This window comes from Danio aesculapii, chromosome 21, assembly GCF_903798145.1.
Source record: "Danio aesculapii chromosome 21, fDanAes4.1, whole genome shotgun sequence".
NCBI lineage: Eukaryota > Metazoa > Chordata > Actinopteri > Cypriniformes > Danionidae > Danio > Danio aesculapii.
The window spans coordinates 28,954,898-28,980,059 of record NC_079455.1 but is presented as its reverse complement, the minus strand read 5'-3'; the positions used below and the strand labels follow the sequence as shown (position 1 = coordinate 28,980,059).

Below are 25,162 nucleotides of genomic sequence, written 5' to 3'. Positions count from 1 at the left end.
CAAAAATTGTCTTGGTGTGCTCAGCCCTTTAGGCTTGTTCTGCTTCCAGTGAAAGTATTTTTATAGCACCATAATAAGTGTTAACACTAAAAATAAATGTGATTTGGGAGATTATACACTGTGAAAAAAGATATATAAAGTCATGACAACAAATGTTACTTTAATTTATTTAATGAAGTTAATTTGGTTTCAACAATTTTTTTTTTTTGTTATACACTACCTGACAAAAGCCTTGTCGTGGATCCCAGTTGTAAGAGCAACAAATAATAACTTGACTTCTATTTGGAAAAGTGGCAGACGGTAGACTTTTCTGATGATTCATCCGTTGAACTGCATCCCAATTATCACAAATACTGCAGAAGTCCAATTGGAACCCGCATGGACCCAAGATTCTCACAGAATTAGTCAAGTTTGGTTAAGGAAAAATCATGGTTTGGAGTTACATTCAGTATGGGGGCATGTGAGAGATCTGTCAAGTGGATGGCAACATCAACAGCCTGAGGTATTAAGACATTTGTGCTGCACATCACATTACAAACCACAGGGCAAATTCTGTAGGATAGCACTCCTTCTCATACTTCAGCCTCCACATCAAAGTTCCTGAAAGCAAAGAAGGTCAAGGTGCGCCAGCCCAGTCACCAGATATGAACATTATTGAGCATGTCTGGGGTAAGATGAAGGAGGAGGCATTAAAGATGAATTCAAAGAATCCAAAGAGTTTTGCAAGAACACTTTCTTTGCCATTCCAGATGTCTTTATTAATAAGTTATTTGAGTCATTGCAGAGATGTATGGATGCAGTTCTCCAAGCTCATGAAGTCATATGCAATATTAATTCATTTTTCACAGCACCATGACTTTATATTCTACACTGTACATAATTATAAGTGACAAGACTTTTGTCTAAGCAAAGTCAGACCTTACTGTTGTAATTAATTAATTAAAAATCAATGCATGATCATATTTTATTTTGGGAAAAATAAAAACATTTGATATTTCTAAACAATTTAACGCGGTAAGTTTTTTTACAGTGTAGTTAAATATTTGTTACCTTAATTTTTTGTTTTTTTGTCAGCATTTTCTGCTTTTTTTGGTTGATGATGTGCTGAACAAGTGACTTTGACACATGATTGACCGAAATACATTGAGGATATTTAATCTCTGAAATTCCAAGATTAAACTTCGACTGGAATCCGGCATATAGTAAGTGCAAATAGCCCCATTATTTATTTGCTCAAATTTTCAACCAATAGCTCAGGGATTTCATTTTGACGTATGCAGCCTTGACAAAACACAGCAAAATAAATGACATAACATGAACCATTTCATCAAAGAAGGCTCTCTCCCACTTTTCCAGACACCTCCAGCACTAATGAAAGTCCTCCAGCGATGGACGATTACAATCAGCCCTCTGCCGCACACCTGACTCTCAACATGAACACACGCTGCGAATCTAGCAAAGCGAAAAACCACCAACCTACCGCTGGGATTTCATGACAACGCGCCTCATTATATTATCTCATCTGTAGTGATTAGTCTCTATCTGCCGACTCCTTCACGCAAAACAATTCAACCAGGACACTGTGAACAATAGAGACAACAAAGAAAAGCTAGCGTGTCCTTCCTGAGAATTCCTGAGAAAAAAAGCCTCCAGACAGGTATAAGGAATAACAGACAAAGCCCGCGGCTGTATGAAAACACTAGCCAGAAAACATGTGGAGCTGCACTAACAGCAAACAGAGTAGGTTAATTGGGAGCTGTGGAAAAAAGTTTGGCAGGCTAATGAATCTCTTTTGCGCTTGTGTTCGTGTGTTTTTATTTTGTTTCTCTTCCTCTGGACCTCTCCCTCAGATTGTTCAGACAAAGCTTAAATACAACAAGAAACTGCTCAGTGAGTTGAAACAGGAAATGTAGGAAGCATATCAAAGGACTCAATCCATTTCAATCCACTCAATCCATAAACCCTATTGTAATTGTTTGGTAGCACTTTTGTCCATAGGTTACCATTAAAAACAAACAAACAAAAATCTAAATTTGCTTATGGGGGTGTAATGAACACAACTTAACCATTTTTTTTAGAGTGGAAGTTAAAGGGTTAAGAGACAGTGTTTGCTAGTGCTAGTTATAGGCAAGAGGTCCAAGTTTGGATGGTTAGGTGCTTTATACTGGGCTGAGTGTTTAACAGCCAATGATTAGATACTATTCTATTCTAAAATTGATTGCTATATAGTTTACAACTACATTCTACTATACTTTCTATTCTTCAAATAACAATTGAAGGCATAAACGTTCAAAATGTTTCTTCACCCTACACCCTACTTCATAATGTATTTGGGTCATTTTCAGTGTTACACAGGCTACTTTACAAGAATAATTAATTATACGTAGTTACTTGTTACTTCTCACAAATAGTACAGTAAGTAAGAGTTAGTAACTGAGTTACATAATTATAAAATTAACTAATTACCAGGGAAAGTAACTATTGTATTAAACATATCTAATCTGTCTATAAAGAATGACTATAAAATAAATATACATTTTACAATAAACTACACTATTTTAATGTTGTTGTGGGACAGTGTGAGAGACAAAGGCAGCATGTCTTCAACTATAAATCTAGGTATTATTTAGTTTAATTCTGTCTGAGTGTTTGCTGTGGACAAAATTAAGTTTTATTTGCTCTGACATTGTGGCTTCGTCTTATCCTTTGGTAGCAGAGCTCACGTTGGCCCAATCCCAATTAAATTTTTGACTTTTCAGACAAGGTATTTGAGTGTCAGAATGTTGTGGGACTGCTTTACAGGAGTTATTATAATGGATTATAGATAGTGAAATTTAGCAGTTTTGTTTTTTTTTTTTTTTTTAAAGCATGACGGTAAAACACGAACGTGGTTATGAATATGTTAAAACACACCAATCATCATTACTGGTTGGTTATGTGTCCCGCGCCAGCCCCGAACACACACACAGACACACCCCAAAGAAAGAGAGGTCCTATGGCTGAGAGAGATGCCGCTTTAGTGTTCTCAATTATTGTAATGTGCAATTTATTGTATCAGTAACAGTAAAGGCGTTATAATGGGGGAAACAGTCAGTGATTTGATTACTCATATATATAGTTGAAGTGAGAATTATTAGCCCCCTTTTTCACAGTATGTTTGATAATATTTTTTCTTCTGGAGAAAGTCTTATTTGTTTTATTTTGGCTAGAAGAAAAAAAAAGTTTAACATTTTTTAAAACCCATTTTAAGGACAAAATTATTAGCCCATTAAGCTATTTAAGCTGCCTAGTTAACCTAATTAACCTAGTTAAACATTTAAATGTCACTTTAAGCTGTATAGAAGTGTCTTGAAAAATATCTAGTAAAATATTATTTACTGTCATCATGGCCAAGATAAAATAAATCAGTTATTAGAAATGTGTTATTAAAACTATTATGTTTAGAAATGTGTTGAAAAAATCTTCCCTCTGTTAAACAGAAATTGGGGGGGGAAATAAACAGGGGGGCTAATAATTCAGACTTCAACTGTATATATAACTTTACATTATTGCTATTCTATAAAATAAATAGTTTAGACTTGTAAAACATGAAGATTGAGAGTTAAGGTTAAGTTTACTGATCTTTGTTTTGGCCACATTTAATCATGACATAGATACTGACCTTCCAAAAAGAAAAAAGAAACCTGTTAAAGACATGTCATTGTGGAGTAAATGAGGCCCAGTTTGTGAGTCAATACTCTGAAAGCTGTCTTTAAAATGCCATCGACTTAATTGGTTTTCAGGTCCTTTTGAACAGTGCACTGGATGATGATTCACAGGAAACCTAATTGTCAGGGCATCAACCCAATGTTGAACAATGTCAGCGTGGAAATGAGCTTATGGAAAGGTTGCAATAAGGTTGTTTGTCGAGTGTGACTCAGAATGATGATAACAGTAAAAGGGGTTAATTATACACACGCCGCAAATAAAGCGACAATATTAAGATGGATGATTGTGATGCAACACAGCTTTATTACATCATCCTTCATATGCCTGCGAGCGTATTTTAAAAGCAATGCGATGCATGTAAATTAATTATGAAACTGATGTTTGAAAAAAATCAAAGCAAAAGAGAACTGAAACACACAGATCTGAAATGACTCACCTTGTGGAACCTTCACATCATGAAGAAGCTTCCTGTCTGCAAAAAAAAAAAACAACAACCATAACATGCTGTGAGACTCACAAATACTGCAATTTTCAGATGCTCACGTACAAACAGAGCTCCGGGCCATGTTTGGAAGTTGCTAGAAACATACAAAAAAAGCCCATTTGGTGTGACGATGTAAGACCACAGTTGCACCATTGGACAAAGCCAGCAGAAATCCTCCTTGCACTTTCAATACACAACATTTCCAGAATCACGTAGGAGGTAAATAACAGACGGCACTGAATCAAACTGTCTCAACACAGATCTACATATGTATGGCGGCCAATGACAGGCGTGAAATCTGGAATCGCTGTCAAATCTTTTACACAAAATGACCACGGAGAGACGGTTACGGATGCATTAGTGTGCGTGGCTGTGTGTGTGTCCGTATTAGGTGTAGGAAATTGGTCTCTGATAGGGATGTCTATCACCGTTGGGCTTTAGTCTCATCTGCAGAGGATGGCGAGGTGTACACCCTTCCTCCCTCAGGGGACGGAGGCAGGAAAGATTGATTAAAGAACTGTCAGGATGATGAGCGAGGAGGATTAAAACAGAAGATTTCTGCCTCTCCCAAGGAATTACAAAACGGCCTGTCAAGTGCCGCTCGTCTGAGGACTTGACTGACTGGTTTCATTCAGGTGCTGACAGCCTTCCACAGAGCACTTGTCTCCACTCATCTAAACAAAAATGAGATGATTTTTTACCGCTCCGCATCTGTGTTGTGCTGACCGACTTGCATGAGCTGAATAATAGGAGAATATTGAGCCTCTTTAACAATTTACCACCACACACAGCGTTGTGTGAAGTACAAACTATGGACACTTTGTGTCAAAACAAAACACTTTCTTTTGTTTGGTTTTTCTCGTAATGATAACACTTTATAACAACGGCACACTGATAATCACTTATTAAGCATTAGCAAATAGTTTGTCATTTGTTAAGCTTTTTCTGTACATTAAAGAGCCCCTATTATGCATTACAAAATGTCATATTTAGGTTTATGGGGTCTCCAACAACAGGCTGATATGCATGTAAGGTCAAAAAACACTTTCGTTGTCTTATAATATGCATTTATTTTTACCTAAGTATCCCAACGACTCTCATATGATTTGTTCAGCGATTCATTTGTTTCCAAACCCCTCCTTTGCGAGAGTCTAATCTGCGCTGATTGGTCCGATGACCCAGTCTGTTGTAATTGTTGGACTGCGTTCAGCGCGTGACAGAGAGAAACAGCCTGCATGGTTATAAAGTACTCAGAGCACAGAGTGTGTGAGCCCAATGCAGGAATGCATTATAGCAATGTAACACCAGCATATTCCTCTATTCTTAACCACAACCAAGTATTAACAATGGTACACATGCAGTATTAATCCACACAGTGGCAAAAGTTGAACTATTTGGAAAATTTAGAAACAGCTGAAGGTGGCTAAAGCAACAAACAGCAGCAGTTCGCGTGCACAAGACGCATTCAAATTGGTAAAAGAGGAAGCACATGTCAAGTTTTCAACATGGTTTTAGATGCGGTTTTGGACGTGATATGTGAATAGCCCATACAGATTTAACATGAGAGATACATTACAAGCACTGATCTATAACAGATATGTGATTACAAGCCACGTGGAACGATTACAAGTTACAACACACAATTAAATACATATTTTGCAAACTACAGAAAACAAGGCAACCATTTTAATCACATTTCACGTTGTGTAGGAAGGAGAAACACTTACAGGATCTGAAGTAACTGGTCTATACAAACGGTGTACAAGTTAGTGACAAAGTGCCATACATTAGTAGGCTTTGCTGATCCTTCCTTTAATAACAAACGGCTGGCAAACCTCGCACTGCAGGGTAGGTTATTGTATTAATAATCAGAACAATTACATGAAAAAACACAGCACATGGTTGGCTATACTGTGGTGTTGTGGTGAAAATAAACTTTAACCCTTTATTCCCCACAGCCGCATGTCTGGCCATCTCTCAGTGATAGCAATCATTGCGTCATGATCAATCCTATCTGGAAGTTCATATTTGGCGATGTCCCTCGCAGGCAAATGATCCGAACAAAGGACAAATAATTAATTTGATTCTGAGTCGACTAATTAGAACCAATAGTTTTAAACATGGTGCACTTTCAGATTTAAATCTCAACTAGATATTTCTATTCACACAGGCCACGTTTACACTGTCAGGTCTTGATGCCCAATTCCGATTTGTTGCCTATATCTGATTTTTTTGCCTGTCCGTTTACACGTTCTTTTAATTGTGTCCCATATCTGATTTATGTGTTTACACTTGCCATACAAATTACGACGTTGTGCATACGTAAAGGCAGGTTCTAGAATCTGCGCTACACTAGCCACAATGAAAGAAATTGTCTTGCTTTTAGCTTTGTGAAATATGCGAAGTTCGCCCAACTTTAAAATAAATTTGAGGCGGAGGGAAAGGGCCATCATTACAGCTTGCGCCTATGGTTTATATATGGTGTCCTCCACCGTTCAGAGGAATTTGTGGGTGTGAAAGAGATCTCAGGTCTGGTGGGAGCAAATTGTGGGGGCTTTAATGAGGAGCAGCGGGTCTGAAATTTTAGGATGAGCACACACACGCTCTTCCTTCTACGTCATTCAACCATGGAGAAGTACCACATTGTTGCAAATTTAATGACGTACCAAACAGAATGCCTCAATAAATCTGATCTGCCTGGTTGCATGATAGTCACATTGTCACATGTCCGATTTATATCTGATTTATGCGAATGCATGCATTTTTTTTCATGTTTACACAGTCATAGAACAGATCCGATTTGTGTCACATCTAAGCAAAAAATTGAAATTGGGTCACATTTCACTGGCAGTGTAAACAGGGCTTTAGAGCTGTGTTAGACACTGCATGGATGGTAATTTTCAAAAACTCATAATAGAGGCTCTTTAATAGATATTAGTAGGCAGTTTAACAATATTTACACTTCAAACGTATTGTGAAATCCACATCTAGAAGGATGGATAGATGTAACAACAAATACCGCAAATGACAGACAGACAGACAGACAGACAGACAGACAGACAGACAGACAGACAGACAGACAGACAGACAGACAGACAGACAGACAGACAGACAGACAGACAGACAGATAGATAGATAGATAGATAGATAGATAGATAGATAGATAGATAGATAGATAGATAGATAGATAGATAGAAATGCTGTATTTTTGACACAGTGTATACAAATTGCTTGATGGTTGTATTTTCATACTTTGTTAATTATTAGTTTTTCATTAATAATTGCTGTTTTTTAATTAATGCACTTCATTACAGGAAAATGAGTAGAACAAGAACAAAGTTCTGTAAAACTCTCTGCTCTAAAAGAGCTTTTTCATAATTATGTAAAATCATTAAAGAAAGTGAGTTGATAGCTGACAGAAAATTAAAGTTTGCAATTTCAATCAGCATATCAAAGTGTTTCATGCATCTAAAAAGAACAGGCTTTGAACATTCAATTTCCCAATGACTGCGCCCACACATATGCTAAAAATAAGGTGGAGAACAAAACTAGCAATGATAACAATGACACTGAGGATTACCCACCTTGGATGCAGAGGTCTCCAGTGCAGTTGTCTGTGTCTAGAGCGGCTCCATCACATAGTCTTCCTCCATGTTTTGGTTCTGGGTCTGTACACTCTCTAGTGCGCTGCCTTTCACATTCAGTAGTACATTCAGACCACATAGTCCACTCAGACCAGCCACCGTCCACTGTTAAACACACACACACAAACACATACATATTTAATCTTTAGTGCACATAAAAGATTGTTAATGTTTATATATTGATATTTTATATTTGATTAAGTTATAGGGTGGCATGGTGGCTCAGTGGTTTTCTTCAGTTTGCTTATGCATTGAAAATGCCTAGTTGATTAAAGTTTAGCAATACTCTCAATGCAATTTCGGTAAAACTGGTTTAAAATGAATTTAAATGAAAATCAAGCCAGCTGACAGAAAGTTCAACGAATTATGGCATAATTGTTATCAGTGAGTACATTTACGTGGACATCAATAATCCGATTTTAATATGACAATACTTCAATTAAAAGTCTACCATGTAAACAAGGATTTTTGATTAATTTAATCCGATTAAGGTCATAATCGAACTAAACAGAAATGGAACTAAGACATGTGGAGTGTGCCGATTTTAGTGGCATTATTGAATTGCAGTACAGACATGTAAACACCTTATTCAAATTACTGTCATGTAGGATTTTTGCCACATTTTGCGACAGGATAGTCTATACACACACGGCTGTTTGACACTGTTCTCTGCACCTACCGAGTCAGTGAAGGATCACAGACACCTGCATCATGAAATGCAGAGGTTTTTCCCCGCCATACAGCGCGCGGTATCAAATTCCATTAAAGCAACACTCTTTCAGCAGTTCATACTTGCATCCAATATCTCTCGTTTGTTATGAGGGCCATGGATGATATGTTCCTGAATGAAAGTGAAAGTGCCAAACTGCAGTTTAAGTCAACAAATTAAAAATGAAACACCCGAAATTACATGAAACTGCGGAGGAAATGTGGAAAGCCTGGTGACGCAATGGGGCTAATCGAATTATGTGCTATAATATGTATAACGGGATGATAAAGGGACATTCAAAAAGCAACTGATGTAAACACTTTAATCATATTATTGTCTTATTCAGATTAAGGCAAGTAATTCCATTACTGATGTCCACATAAACGTAGTCAATGTTTTTGGGGTGACTCATGAACCTATCATGATCAATGTCATGACAACAGGCAAAGATATTCAATAGCTATTATCTTAAAAAAAATCAATATAATTTTTCATCATAAGGTGGCATAAAATTGACTAGTTTGACTGTTGTACAGTGGATAACAAGAAGTTTATATATATTTTTAGTAAACATCTACAAGTGTGGATAGGTGGTGGTGATAAAGGGACTGAGGCCCCATTTACAAGTTTTAGAATGAAAACGATTCGCGTCCACACTGGCGTTTATGAACAACTCTCCGTCTACATTAGACCACTAAAAATGCACATCACGTGACCACACACACACACACACGCACACACACTGTTCATTAAGGATCTACCGCTGCATCTACTCTCACTATATTTGTTAAACGTGATATTTAATTTACCTTGTTGTCTAAATCTGACGACATATTCCCTGACTTTAGTCTTTTGAATCTATTACTTGTTCTCAGGTAACGTGTTTTGGCTGAGCGCAAAGATAAGTTAGGTTAATATATTAATTATTGTAAGCGCGGACATTGATTCTGCACATTTGACTGATTGCTTGCCTTAATTTCCTATATTGTATAAACTTATTGTATGTTATACTTTTATAATGGCCATTATTGATTATTTAAAACTGATATTTAGCAAAAGAGAGGATATGTTTCGTATTTTCAATGAAAATTAAAGGAGGCAGTTATGTTATAGGCTCCGTTTTGTTATAAATATGAAAGAAGATGACGCTTATATAAATATGCAGCTACACGATACCTCAACATTTTTGGTGTCTGTTAAGTTGTTAATATCAAAATGAAAATAGAAAGTAAATTTTTTTATCATGTTTTCATTTTATTGTTTAGAAAGTGAAACACCATAGTCAGGGTGATGCGAATGACATTATAAAGTACACTGTTCCCTTTGAAGTGTCCGGGAGTTTGTTTTCCATAGCAAACTTGTGAAGTCTGAACGTACAAGGAGAGGATGCAGGACTGAACTTTGTTTAGGCTACTTAATATTGAGGAAAAAGCCCCAATCAGATTGGCGAATGTCTGCAGCCACGCCTCCATTTTCAGATGTCTGTTTTCCCCCATCCACACTGAGACGGAGAAGTAGAGTTTTAAAGTGAAAATGGCCTCTGAGTTAGAGAGTCCAACACTGCAGATTCAGATCTTTATCGTCTATGTGCCAAGACTCTTGAGGCCAACATCTTCTCCAAGAGACAAAATGGCTGTTACTCGATATGCGTTCTTCAGCAATCTTGTGTCCATGAGTTCTCATGTAACATCATTACCACCAAAGTTCAGTTCAAAACTTAAGATCGCAAGAAAGGAGGACCCAAAGTTCCTGGATGTGTTCTTGATATCGAGGATGCACCAATGCAGACTTGAGCACTGAACTCGCTTGAGAAGTCCCAGAAGTTATTGCGACTGAATAAAGGAGGTGGGAAATATAGCATTTTATATAGATTTATTATTCAAGTTCAAAAACATATTAAGGGTGATAATTTGCTGAAACTCGCATTAAAATCTGTTTTATTTGTATTGTGCAAAGTATATTTGTAGGATTTTTGTGTATGTTATAATATATTGAAAAGACAATAAATCATTGTATAAATACTGTAATGTTTAAATAATTTTCTATTAAAAACGCATGCAGGTCAAGTGACCATAAGTGAGAATGCAGCATCTAATTTCTCAGAGGACACGTTTTGTGTTCTCGCGGTATCCTCTTCGTTCTTCCGAGGTAACTTGGCAAGACAGGTCTCCACAAGAATGGAAGTCCGTTCATTGCGTTCTTGGAATTGAGAAATAGTCTATGACTCTAATTGCTGATGTCTTATGAATCTGAGCAGCTGAGAAGTGTGGTCAGTGTAGCATTTGCCATCTGGTCATAACCAATATATAAGTAAACTTCATTACCTTCATGACAATTCTAATCAAAATGCATTTCTGCCATTCACTAGTCAAAATACTTGTAGCATCATTTGAGCTTGATTTAGGTAAAATATTAATCATAAAATTACAAAGCCAAAGTGTCTAAAAATTGTTAAGCCAAACCCCTAACTTCGACAATGTAGTGTTTATTCAACACAGGCTCATTCTGAAAACGTAGTCCCATGGACGTTTCTGGAGACCGCGAATTATGTAGCCGGGGTACTTGGCTGCATTTAATTTTTTAAACAAACGCTATGGGGCGGTATGACGCCGTTCCTTTTCGCACAGCTGACGGCTTACCTCCGTGTGGAGGGCTTTCCTGCTGCAACCAGTTTGCCCAGTTAGCTTGTCGTGTACGCCGGCAGATTTGAGACGCAGAAAGGAATTGACCATGACGGGGTTCGAGTCCGGGGAAGAGCAGTTCCAGAAATCAGGTTGGACAAAAACAGAATCCAAAAAATAAGTGAATAACAGGGTGAGAATGTGGTAAAATCCGAAAATATGGTAAAAACAACTTTTCTTTTTCTGGACAGCTTATGTAAATTGTTGGTTGGGTTTAGGGAAGTAAGTGGGTGTGGGGGGGCAATCGATAAAATTGGTTGGGTTTAGGGAAGGAGGAGGGCTGGTTAGTCGATTGGTCGGTCGGCCAGTCATTCAGTCAGTCAGACAGACAGTCAGTCAACAGTGGCCTCTGGTGGGTTTACGTGAAAACAGCGGGTACAAAAATTTGAGATATGAGAAATTTGAGATATGAAAAAGTGTACATATAGCATACAGTGGACACAGCGGCCTCTCGTGGATTCACAAAAACAAAAACTGAAAAAATACATATCTCCCGGGATGTATTTTGTGGTTCCAGAAACGTCTACAGGACTATGTTTTCAGAATGAGCCTGGGTTGTGTTTATTTCATAGAATTTTTCACATTTCCTGAAAAGTAGTGGTTATGGTTAGTAGTGGTCGGGTGGCAAACTTGTAAAAAGTTTGCCACCCGACAGTGATGATATGCAAAGTTTGCAACTAAAATATTGGAAATCATACTTCCCCTCAAAACAATCTTATGTATCTGATACAAAATTTCTCTCGGAATGGTCACTCATTTCGTTCCTCGTTCTGCAGGTGGTGTTCCTATAATTCCAGGATTTTCCCTCTCAAGCTTTGTCTCTCACAAAAGCGAAAGACAATTTACTTTTGTCTTGTTCCATCAGGCTTTTCCCTTTACCCTAACGACTCCATGGGCTGCTGGTGTTTCCTCTGCGGCTAATCTAAATGCAAATGCCATGTTTGTGTGTGTCTGTTGAGTGGGGTACTGGGATTGAGCCGGGCTGGAGAGCGAGATTAAGTTTTTTTTTTTCCATCGCAGAGTGACTGGTGCCCTCCTCAGATAACTTTTCCCCCAACATGACTAGTGGTTCCCGTGTGATTGGTGCTTCCAATGAAACCATAAATTTAGCAAGCGTAAGAGCATCCGAGCATCTGGCGACTGATAACTCTCTCTTCTGTTTCTCACTGTCACTCCATTTGGTTTCTATTTCCTTCTCCCTTCATATGTGTGTCTTGATTCCCCAAACTCAGACTTAGGAAAATTCATAATCTCGATTTTCTCTTCACTATCATATCACTGTCACATACAGCAGCTCTCTTTCAGTTTACTGTCTTTCTGAATTTCTTTCTTTCCTATTTATCTGTCTCAGTCCATTTCTTTTGTTCAAAATCGCACTGCACTTCAGACCGTAAACAGGATATCTATGAGAATGACGATGCCGCATTAACAGAACGCAGACACATATCAACCGCAAGACCCTTCTTATAGTTTTCTGCCGCTGAAGCAGATTCAAATGCATCACATACTGTCAAGTTCCTGCTTTATATGCAGGCTCCCAGACAGATAGATTAGCTATCAATTTGTTCAGAAAGCATGTTTAATTAACAAGGCATAGCATTGAAACATATTCACGTCGCCTGACTGACCAGCCTTGAACCGTTGAATCTGTTGGAAAAAATTCACTTCAGGGTTTTCAAGAACAAAGAGCTGGAGAGAAAAAAAGGAGAGCAGACTGTTGCTTGTTTAAAAAGTATTGATGCATGCTAATTTGAACCGGACTTCATTATTATGCAAACCGAACTATCCGATTCATTTTTTAAACAGGCATGCTTTAATGTTTCTCTGAGAGCAGTAGATATGAATTAAAAGCAATGCTTTAGTAAGTGAGTTCAGGAAACCAAACTGGCAACAAAATATTCGACTTATATTTGGCCAAAAATCTGAGTAAATTGATAAAGGTGTTTACACTACATGTCTCTAACCTGGGCAGGGAGATGTGCAGGTGCTCTTCTGAACTGACATTCCCTCACAGAAAGCCCCTCCATTAAGCGGAGCGGGGTTAGTGCAGGTCCGTGTCCGCTTCTGAACTCCTCTCCCACAGCGGACGTTACACTCTGACCAGTCTGTCCAGGATGACCAACCGCCATTCACTGATAAAGAGAGAGAGAAAAATAGTAGATTAATATTAACCCAGCTATTTAAAAGAAGCCATTACTGAAAAGCCTACTTCACTTTCATTGTTTATTCGAACTTCAAGGTTTATTTGCAGTGTTTTACTTTCCCTGCAACCCGTGGCCAAATAAAACAAGCTCCCGAAGCAAAAAAGAAGGATTACTGCAAAAGGTAGTTTGGTGCACAGATGCAAACAACCTTAGTTTTAAATGAAGCAAATACGTACACTATTTAGTGGGCACCTTGATATCAAAATGACATAAAAGCAAGCGCCAACCTCCCACTTCCCCTCATGAAGCAAATACGGAAGTAACTGAAACTGCAATTCATCAAAATTCCGCTAGTCCTGGCTCCATAATAGGGCAGATTTCTATTGAGTTGTTAAAATGATTTTTTTAATATCTCATCTGTTTCTTTTATATAAAGTTATATTAAGTCTGCATAATTAAGCGTGTGGCCACTTGAGTGACAGCTAGGTCTTACTGGTTGCCGTCTCTTCACCTCTGCTGATTCAGGCTGATTAACCAAATACTTTTGTTTAAACTTTAAAGGATATTAGAATGAGGAAGAAAGGTCATTTAACTGACATTGGATGTGGCATGGCTATTGGTGACAATGGATCTGGTCTGAGTATTCCAGAATCTACTGACCTGCCTTGATATGTGTGCATAACTATATCTATGGTTTACAGATAATTGTTTAAAAAACAATTCATCAGTTTGTTGATGATACATATCAGAGGACAATGGCCAGACTGGTTCAATCTGATGGAAAGGCAACAGTTACCTAAATAACCACTTGTGTCAACCAAGACATGCAGAACAGCATCTCTGAACATGCAATACACACACCTTGAAACAGATGAGCTACAATAGCTCACTGCTGCCATTCCTGTCAGCGAACAACAGCAAACTGAGGCTATAATAATTTCTTACATTTATATAGCGCTTTTCTAGACACACAAAGCACTGTACACAATGGGGGGAATCTCCTCATCCACCACAAGTGTGCAGCATCCACCTGGATGATGCGACGCAGCTATATTGCGCCAGACTGCAAGCTGATTGGTGGAGAGGAGACAGAGTGATGAAGGCAATTATGATATGGGGATAGTTAGGAGGCCATGATGGACAGAGGCCAGTTGGCAAATTTGACTAGGATGCCAGGGTTAAACCCCTACTCTTTTTCGAAGGACATCCTGGGATTTTTAATGACCACAGAGAGCAACGACCTTGGTTTAACATCTCATCCGAAAGACGACGCTCACTGAGCAGTATAGAGTCCCCATCACAATACTGTGGCATAAGGACTAACACAGACCGCAGGTTGAGCGCCCCCTGTTGGCCTCACTAACTGTGCGTCCACACCAAAAGTGGTGAGAACGTCCAAGGTCGCTCTGGCCGCTCTGGCGACAACGGTCTGCCTTCAGGTCCAGCGGCGAGAGCGTCAAAATTCACTTCATTGATCTCGTATTTAAAGGGGCCGTTGGAGCATATCAATTACATTCCAACATAAAACATGCTTTCTAGCATGAAAATGTTGCGCATTTCTTATTAAATTCATTTAACAATGGAAGATCAAGTTGCAAGTGGTGTGGCTTTGCTCCACTTAACTATCCAATGTGTCTATATGTTTGAAATATCCTGAGGCAACAATACTGTTTTGTACTGTCGCATGAGATTCACGCTTTTTTAAAAGAAAAATACTGTATATATAACATCTATGCACATCAGTGTAAAGAAAAAATTCGTAAATAATTGAAAATTCGGCAACAATAATCAAACCCTTGGGAACAACTGTGGCCGAAACCAAAGTTCTCAGGTCTGTGTTCTCTGAATTCCTCTCAAGCTGTGGACTTCTTCATTCTGATTGCTTGCCGCCAAACAGCATCATAGCTCATTACCATAAAGTTGACTTAATTTCAACTTTCCTCGATATTCACACCGGCGAAGACACGCTGCGCTGCTCCTTGCCGCTTATCACGGCTGGCTCTCATTGAAAATGAATGACTTCCGGCTACTTTGACGCTCTCGCCACTTTCGGTGTGAACGTACGGTGACACCATGTCTGGCAGCAACCTAGCTTTCCCATGTGGTCTCCCATCCAGGTACTGACCGGGTGCAGCCCTGCTTAGCTTCAGTGGGTGACCATATGAGAGTTGCAGAGAGCTAGCTGCTGGCTAGTACATCTATAATTCACAGTAGCTTACCAAACTGAAGACTGGAATTGGGTTGCCTGTTCTGAGTGCTTCGGCAGTGTTGGAACATGTTGTAAAACACACATAAACCACACTGCCTTGTATCAGTGGTCCTGGTGCTCTAATAGTGTGGTGAAGATTTTCGTGGCACAATTTAGGTCTCAGCTATTGCCTGTTTGATTATAATTGCTGTTCACTTTATGACTACGGTGTACTGACATTGTTATGCCTACTTCCAGCAGGATAACGGCCTGCATAAATTTCAAATAATCTCAAACAGGTTCTACTGTACTAATCTCAAACAATGAACTGGCAGCCCGAAAATCTAGTAGCAACTACTGTACATAAATTATGCTACCATTTCAATACTGAATGTTAAATCTATGCCACAAAACTGAAGACAGATCTGAAGCCAATCCAGTGTTAGCCTGTGGTGCCTAATAAAGTGGTTGGTGAGTGTATATTAAATAATATTTCTTAATAATAATATTATCTTACCACCCTTGTGCCAGTGATTGGCTGCCATGTTTTGCGTATAAATAAAAACCCCTTAACCTTCATGCATTCTAGATGCCTCTGCAATATGCATACTTACAATGCTAAAAACAACACGTACAGCTCTATGTAATACTCAATCTAATCGAATCAGAAATGACTTGATAATTTAATTGGTATTTGAAAGAGATTCTAACTGGATTATACAGATATTACATTAAATGTCATTCCGTATTACCCGAGACTTAATAAACATGTCTCAGACAAGCGCTAACAGCCATGCGAGGACTTAATGAGAAAAAACAAATAACTAAAAACAGATTCCAATGAATGCTTACATGAAGCGAACGTATGAAGGACAGAATTATTTGAATATAGCATGCTAGCTGAGTTCACTTAACCAGTGCATCGTCTCATTAACTCTGCTCTGCGAACATTATCAAAACCAACAAACAATATTTATTACTCCAATAGAACACACAAGTATGCTCTCTTTTGTCTGCCTAGCCTTAAGGACTGCTGGGAGTCACATTAAATTGTAGATGCTACGCTAGCTGCTAAACGTTAATTGCGGATCAGTCAGCTAGCACTCAATCAGCTCTGCCTGCTTCTGACAGCTCATGTCAAAGCTTTTCAGTGCGTTTAATGAAGCCTCTGAAACTGCCAGCCTCAGCCCTGACTCTTAGAAGGGAAAGAGAGCGAGCCATGTTACCTTATCATCAAAATATTGAGGATAAAACACTGGGAGACCATGTCAATTAGGGTAATGGAGCCTGAACCGTGGCAATACTGGCCACACGGGGAGCGTTAGAATCATTAACTCATTATATGTGTTGACAAAAATAGATAATCGAACCCATACCAGGCGTCTAAGTGATGGCCTCATGCAGACACAGGGCTGGAGAAATGATGAAACGCTGTATTTCTACAGTACGTCTCGCTTGATGAATTATTGGGGATTTGAAAAACGAGGGCGCTGTGTCATGGGTCGTGGCGGGATGGTGATTTATAGGTGATCGTTTTTTGTAAACTGTTGAAATGAAGGTCGGTGTAGGTGACTAAATGGATGGGCGGTGCCATTCTGCAGCACGTCAAACTTTCACACATTGTCATCAACACAAATCCTTACATTTGAATAAAAGTTTTCTGAAACTTGCACTCAAAAGGATGAGACCGAGCTTATTTTATTTCCTTGCATCTGCTTCGTGGCTCTTATATCCCATCATCCTGCAATATTTGTACATTTGTTTGCGTTTGCGTAGACTTCAAACATGTCTGTGTTTGCACATCATTACACACTGGTAGTTTGTTTATGAATGGAGGGGATTTTTAGTGATGTCATTATCATCATTAGGCAAGTAACTGGTGACAAGGCTTCATTGAGTGAGCTTAGGATTAATTCTTTCAGCCTATTGTCTTAAAACTGCTAATTCATTCAAGAATCATACATGTAATGTGTTTTATTTTGAAAGAAATCAGCTGAGTGAATGAATCCATGACTCATTCGCAAGTCTGTAACTGAATGAATCATTGTTTCTGGATAAAATTGGTGGTGAATTGTTTACAGTAGTTACTCACTCATAATAATGACCACATCAGTAAATTGCTTTTAAGTCAAACATTTGGATTACTCATTTAAAGACAGTTTCGATTGAATGAGCGTTCTCAGTTTGTTATCAGCTGATATGGGCCACTAGAGGCATTCTGCACCTACTGGTAGGTTCAGAAGGCTTTTATCATCCATCCACATGGTTAATCAGCTATAGATCATACGGCTGCAGTCAGAAGTTGAAGAGAATTATTGATATTAAATATTAAATTTCCCATTAATTGTATTTTATTAACCCCAACCCTAAACCCAACTGTCACAGTAATGTAAAAAAAAAAACAGATCTGGATCTGGAGTCTTCTCTATTAGTATAGGTGATTAACCATTTGAATGGATGATAACGGCCTTCTGAGCCTACCAGTAGGTGCAAAAGCCCCCTACTGGCCCATATCTATCAGCTGACTACCACTGATGATGCCCATTCAATCGAGTTATAACATTTGCATGACTTCACTTGCCATGTTGCAGAATGAATCTTGAATGAAAATTTGTGTTTATTAGTGACTCATTCTGGTGTGTATTTTCCAAAAGCATATAGGCTAACTATAGTTACGAGTTCCATTGAAGCCTCTTGGGTAATGACATCAAGCTTAACTTCACTTTTATTTATAAAGCACAATAAAACAACAATGGCTGATCATTGTATTGAACAAAATATTTTTAAAAAATAAACTTAATTACTTACAATTATAAGTATAAATTATAAGAATAAATCCTAATCATAAGCTAATGTTGGCTAATACATGGTAAGCCTTCAATAACAGATGGGTGTTAAGCCTTGATTTAAAAAGTGATTCTGTTGCAGTTGTTCTAATGGAAACTGGAGGGATGTTCCACAATTTGGAACTGGCTATGGAAAAATCCCAATCACCTTTTTTCCCTCAGACTTGATCAGGGCCAATAAAAGTTTATGATTCAAGGACCTTACACTCCAAAACTAATCACTGTGGAATTTATTATTAACATTTTAATTTTATTTAATATGTCAGTTTTTTAAATGCATGTTGTTAGATTACTTGCAATCTATCTAAATCTGTTAAAATCAAATACTATTAGATTTAGACAGTTAAAAAACATTGATATGAAAAAAAAAAAAACATAAATGTATCTAGCTGTAGAAAAAAATCCAAATATTTAAAATTTATGATATTGGTTTACTTAATTTTCTGGGGCAAAATTGACACCACTCCATAAGAACAAGATTTATGTAATAACATCAATAAATCTAATGTGTTTTAAATTAATAAGAGCATTTAGAACACATTGGATTTATTGATATTATTACATACATTCTGTTCTTATCTTTTCATATATCAAAAAACTTCCAAATATCAATCACATAATGTTTAATAGCTCAATTATGTTTAAAGTATTTAATCTACATGGAAGGAAATTTTGTTACGCTTAAATATTTTTGTAGACATCTGGCTGGATTATGCTAACTGAGAAGGTCAGAAAGACACAAAGGTACTGGTCCATTTATAAATGAACAAAGATGAAAAGTTAAATTGTAAAATCTAGTTTAAAATGGACTAACAACCATTGCATAAAAAGTAGAAGATAATATGATTGTATTTGCGAGTGCCAGTAAAAAGGCTAGCCAGCTGCATTTTGCACTGTTTGTACTATTGTGTACAATAGCCTTAGAATCACACCCTAGAACACTCTTGAATGTATTTGTGGTTCTGAATAAATGAGTTAGGAAGGATTCACCACAAAAAATTGAAAAAATTAAAAATGAATAAATAAATAAAATCTGTCATCGTCAACTAACCTTCCATTTCTAACCATTTTTTGAGTGTCTTTTTCTTTTCAAAGCAAAAAAATGTCAAGGAATGCTGAGTTGTTTCAGCCAAATTTATGGTGAAATTAATTATTTAAAAAAAATAAAGTTTTAACCATACAGTTCCTATAATCAGCTCATATTTTACCCAAATTTGAAATAAAACAACTCAGCATTTTTGAAAGTTGCAGAAAAATGGGCAGATCTTTTTAAGGTAAAACATTAAAAAATAGGGTGGCACGGTGGCTCAGTGGTTAGCACTATCACCTCACAGCAATAAGGTCGCTGGTTCGAGTCCAGGCTTGGCCTGTTCTCCCAGTATTGGTGTGGGTTTCCACCGGGTGCTCTGGTTTCCCCCACAGTCCAAAGACGTGGTAAAGATGAATTGTATTAAATTGGTGGTAGTGTTTGAGTAAATGTGAGAGTGTATGTGTGTTTCCCAGTATTGGGTTGCGGCTGCAAGGGCACTCACTGCGTAAAACATATGTTGGAATAGTTGGCGGTTCATTCCGCTGTGGTGACTCCTGATAAATAAGGGACTAAGCTGAAGAAAAATGAATGAACATAAATAAATAAAACAAACAATTTTTTTCCATACCAAAGACAATGACCATTGCTGTGGCACTACGTCTCCTAGCAACAATGTTGCTAGCCAGGCAGGTGTAGTTTCCAGAGTCTGAAAGCCTTGCTTCATTGATGATCAAGTTGTGGTCGGCTCGAGTGTCAATATTGATGTCTTCAAGAGAATGCACCAGCTCTTCATTCTTCAGCCACTCCACCTGAAAAGAGAGGCAGATTTGACAGGTTAAACCCAGTGTTCCTGAGTATATCCAGGCGCTTTAATGAAAGTTTACTGTCAATCCAACCACCCCAGAAGAACATAGCAAGAAAAACACAGATTCTCCTCTTTTAGAACAATCTACAATTTTCACAAGGAGGCTGTAGAGACTGACTTTTTTTTTTTTTTTGCCAACCTTTTCTCGAACTTCACAAACCAGCATGAGACCCTTCCTGACAGCCTATCTGAAGCAAACATCGCCCCCACATCAGCTCAGCCAATTAAAGCCACATTGTCAAATAAGACACAAGCGGTATCAATGCAACAGCAAGCGATTCACCTCTGCATGACTCAAAAAAAAAAAAAAAAAAGATTTCTGCTTCTTGTTTAAAGTACTTGTTTAAAATAAGCTAAAACAACATAATTCTTGTATAATATCTGGACTATTCATTTGTTTTATGTTTAGTCTACACGGTAAATAATGCTGGGTTCCACACAATTCCTTCACATATCAATTAAGTTAACTTATTTATTTTTACAAATTTAAGTGGATTGAACATCAATCAATTAAGCTGCCACAACTCTTCCCCCCCTCAAAAAAAAAAAAAAAACTTTAAGTATTGTGTTGTTTAAAACAAAGTAGCAATCAAATAATTTTTGAGTGTACTTAGATTAGTAAAACGTACATGTATTTAAATGAAAGAAATTAATTAAAGGAATCATTCACCCAAAAAGAAAATTTTGTCATTAGGTAGAATAAATTACATTTGAAATCAAATTACATATTTTTAGTTATATTAATATTTGTAAAAATTTTACAGTGATTTTGATTAAATAAATGATCCAAAACCTGGTGAGCAGAATACTTTTTTGTTTAACTTTTATAAAATCTTGCTGACAAACTTTTAAACAGTAGTGTAAATCTACCTTTGCTCAGATTGCAAGTCCATATCAGATTTTTGTGCATATCTGGTTGGAATCTGATCATATTGATTAAGTGTTAATGACCAAAACAACAACAACAACAACTGTCATTTATTGACACTGTAAAGATTATATGATCAATTAGCCCTGACAGCTTATGTTTTTAGATCGTTGTAACTTGTTCCAACTTGTTCTAACTTAATTTTACGGAAGCTGTTTTAAAGCATCACGAAACACCAAAACCCATTTTTGAGCTGTTGACAGTCATATATGTGTCCCATGCTGCTATAAACACTATTAGGACACATATATTTCACAAAAAACGTGAAAATTGGTTGTTTTTGAGTTATTTCGAGCAAATTCATTCTTTCGGTTTGAAGCAAATTTTTGAAGCTACGTCACAGTGATTAGATCCTTACATGTATTCCAGTGTGTAGACTGGATGTCTGTCCCGGAAAGCACGTCGTCCATCTCTGAGTGTGCAGCATTAATTCATGAGAAAGACTTGGTTCAAACCAATTAGCGCGCTCTATTGTGAATGAGGTGCAACTACATTAATATGCATGATAGTTTTGAAGACTGTTTTACCTGTCACAGTGTTCAGATGGCAGAGACGCCATGTTGTGTTGCCAAAACAAGTGGAAGAAGAAGAATTGTTTGGAGACACAGGTCATCAGTGTTGTGTTTATAAATGTTCTGCAATAAAAGTTTTGTTATCATTTCTTACTATGAGAGCGCAGCTGGACTCATGTGTGGACTACAGTGCATGCGACAGAAATACGTTCGTAAGGAACATTTTTTACCCGAGAGCTTTTCGCATCTGCAAATGGTGAAATCCCAATTTTCCATTTGTCTCCTTTTTAAAAAGACGCGGCTCCAGTTGGTGTTGATTGTCCTGTTTCTACAGATTTGGTAAGTGAGTGATCAGTGTCTTTGTTTATTCAGATGGCAAAGTTAGTTCGTATCGTCAGCAGTACTCTTTCAGTGTTTAAAGACATACCTTAGTCAAAATGATTTAGTTACTAAGTTTACAGAACGTTAATATAACTACAATATTATGGACTGAAAGATCTGCTGTAAATGCTGCTCTCCGAGTGTAAACATGTAAACACCTAAATTAAACTTATTACTGTCGTGTAGAATTTTCGCCATATTTAGCTACAGGATAGTCTATACACACATGGCTTTCTGATGCTATCCTACCGAGTGCATCTAAGTTACCGAAAAATGCTGAGGTTTTTTTTTCTTCCATACGGCGTGCGGTATCAAACATTCCATTAAAATTACACTCTTCCAGCAGTTTCTCGCATTCAATATCTCGTTTGTCATGGGGGCATATTGAAATGTTCCTGAATGAAAGTGAAAGACTCGACTGCTTATGACCTTTCTTCTGGATTTGCCTGCATGTTACTGTTTGATTCGGATTTTGATCATTGCCTGGCTTACCATTCTCTTTATAATAAATCCTGCATTTGGATCCGTACTTCGTTGTCAGCGTTTACTTGGTGACAAAGTGACTAATTAGGTTCATTCAAAAATTTAAGGGAAATAAGATTTGTTTATACTGCACCCTTCACAAAAAAAATTACATTTGCTAGTTGTTCAAACTACTTATTTAAAATCAACACATTTTTTTAAACTTAATTAAGTTAACTATCAATTTGTATTGGGACAACATGAATAAATTATGTGGACAGTGTTCTTCCAATCCAGTTTGATTTTCCTTCTTCTGCAAAAGAAGATGCTTTGAAAAAGCTGAAAACCTGCAACCACTGACTTAACATAGTATTTGTTTTTTTCCCTATGAATATCAATGTTTGCAGGCTTCCAACATTATTCAGTATATCTTTTTTTCATGTTCATAAGAAAAAAACAAAACTCAAATTGGTACAAAACAAGTAAAAGGTGAATAAAAAGCATTAACAGTGGTAGGTGTGCATCCTCTGCATAGTCACGTTCAAACTTGTCCCCTCGATATGGACACAGGTCGCAGCTCATCCAAAGAGAGCCTGCCAGTTTGAGGTGACTGCAAGGTCAAGCCGAGCCTAGCATTCTTTATTCAGCTCTGATGTTTGACGGTCTGATTCATTAGGATTTACAAACGCAGCAATAGCGTGACGACGCACCCTCCTCGCATGGCTGGTCGTGTAAATTGCAATCGTTTGGCAACAGCCACCAGTTCTAAGTTGGTCCAGAGGGGCGGTAGTTGCAGGTCACGGGGACACTGGTTGATTTATGTCACTGTGCGTTTGCAGATTAAAAACACAGCACACCCCTTGGGAATTTCTGTTTGTGTGTAAAGTTTTTGCCCTCTGTGCTGGAACAGCAAACGTACACATGGGGTGAGTAAAATTGCTCAACTCACTCTCTAAGGCCTTAAAGAATAATGAAGGGAGGAAAATCAATATATCAGCCATCAGATTGTCATGTGTGAGAGATTTCTCCCTCTCTTTCTCATCTTCGCGATGGCCGGAGAGAACTCTTTCATCATATGCTTTTAATTTCACTCTTTTCTCCGTTCCAGGCCAGAGCTCCCAGAATGGTGGTGAGTGCATCTGTCCTCTCTTTTTTTCTCTGCCCTCCCTTGTGTGTTTATGGTCAGACCTCAAGAGCTAATCCAGTCATGCTAAGTCTATTACTCTATAATGCTTATTCAATCAAGCTGAAAAACTATCAGTAATGAAAGTCTGTCAAAGAAGGCGATGAGTGTTATGAAAGATTTTTATGCTAAGCAATTGCTGCAAAAACATAGTAAAACTGTAATCTTGAAAAATATCTACTAAAATATTATTTACTGTCATCATGGCAAAAATAAAGTAAATCAGTTATTAGAAATGAGTTAATAAAACTATTATGTTTAGAAATGTGTTGAAAAAAATCTCTCCATTAAACAGAAATTGGGGGAGAAAATAAACTGGGAGGCTAATAATTCAAGGGGGCTAATAATTATATATATACAATTATATATATATATATATTGTATGTATATATGTTAGTTTTTTTGTTTTGCACTTATTATCACTATCTTTTGTAAATAAAACTTACTTTATTGCATCTAGTTATTCGTGGTATTTTGTCCCTCACTCATTGATATTGTGTGTTCGTTTATGTGTTTCATCCAAAAATTATGTTCTTTCCTCCCCCTTGACTGACCATCTTTAAGATTGTAACAACACTGTAAAAATGCTGGGTTCCACACAATTCCTTTATGTTGTTCCAACACAAATCAGTTAAGCTAACTTAACTATTTTTACAAATTTAAGTGGATTGAACATAAAACAAAAAGTTGTCCTCCCAAAAAAAGTGCACAAATATCACAGAACTATCCTTAAAATGCATGAAAATATAATTACAGTGTCTAAAACAAAAAATTACACACCTAAAAGTAGCTCATAATTTATTACCCTCAATTTTGTACAAATAAATATCTTATGTTTTGGTAAATGTTTAAATGGATAACTGCTAATTCCCTTTTTCAAGAGTTAATTCAAAGATTTTGGATTTGGTTAAATTAAATTCCCGCGTCAACACATTTACATAATTTAACATAATATAAAATGGATAAAATGTAATTAATACATGAAGATATACTGAACCAGTACTCTACTATATATGTTATACTATCAGCAGGAGCAATGATAGACCCCATTTACTGGGTCACATGCCCCAGTAAAGTCTGCTGTCCCTCAGTAAAAGCTTTGAGTTACTATTTACTTTTAATGTCAGTGGTAATCCCAGAAAAAAGATGTTATTCTTTATGCACAACCGAATCAATGCTTGTTTTAAACAGACGTATACATGCCTTTACAAGTGTTTAACTGATCATTAGGAAAACGTCAGTTAGAAATACCAAGGGCTCACTCAAATCAAAGTGGTAAGAAAGAAAGGGGATAAAAGTTATGGGGTCCTTTTCTCCAGTAGAGCTTTATGTTTAGCAACACCCTTGATTACCAACACTTTTGAAAGTACATGCAAGTAGGCACCCTGTAAAACAAT

At 37.3% G+C, this 25,162-nt stretch overlaps 1 protein-coding gene across 2 annotated transcripts in view; it reads right to left on the bottom strand.

The window, feature by feature from the left end:
- The window catches only part of unc5da (unc-5 netrin receptor Da), a 357,817-nt gene that overhangs the window by 56,128 nt on the left and 276,527 nt on the right, over positions 1 to 25,162 (bottom strand). Inside the window, exons 5-8 of one of the 2 annotated variants that reach the window (XM_056446616.1) lie at positions 20,063 to 20,243; positions 13,191 to 13,358; positions 7,777 to 7,941; positions 4,145 to 4,180 (exon numbers count right to left, since the gene is read on the bottom strand). In XM_056446616.1, the coding sequence (XP_056302591.1) occupies positions 4,145 to 4,180; positions 7,777 to 7,941; positions 13,191 to 13,358; positions 20,063 to 20,243 (550 nt within the window). The remainder of the gene's footprint in view (positions 1 to 4,144; positions 4,181 to 7,776; positions 7,942 to 13,190; positions 13,359 to 20,062; positions 20,244 to 25,162) is intronic. The other variant, XM_056446617.1, reaches the window with a different exon arrangement.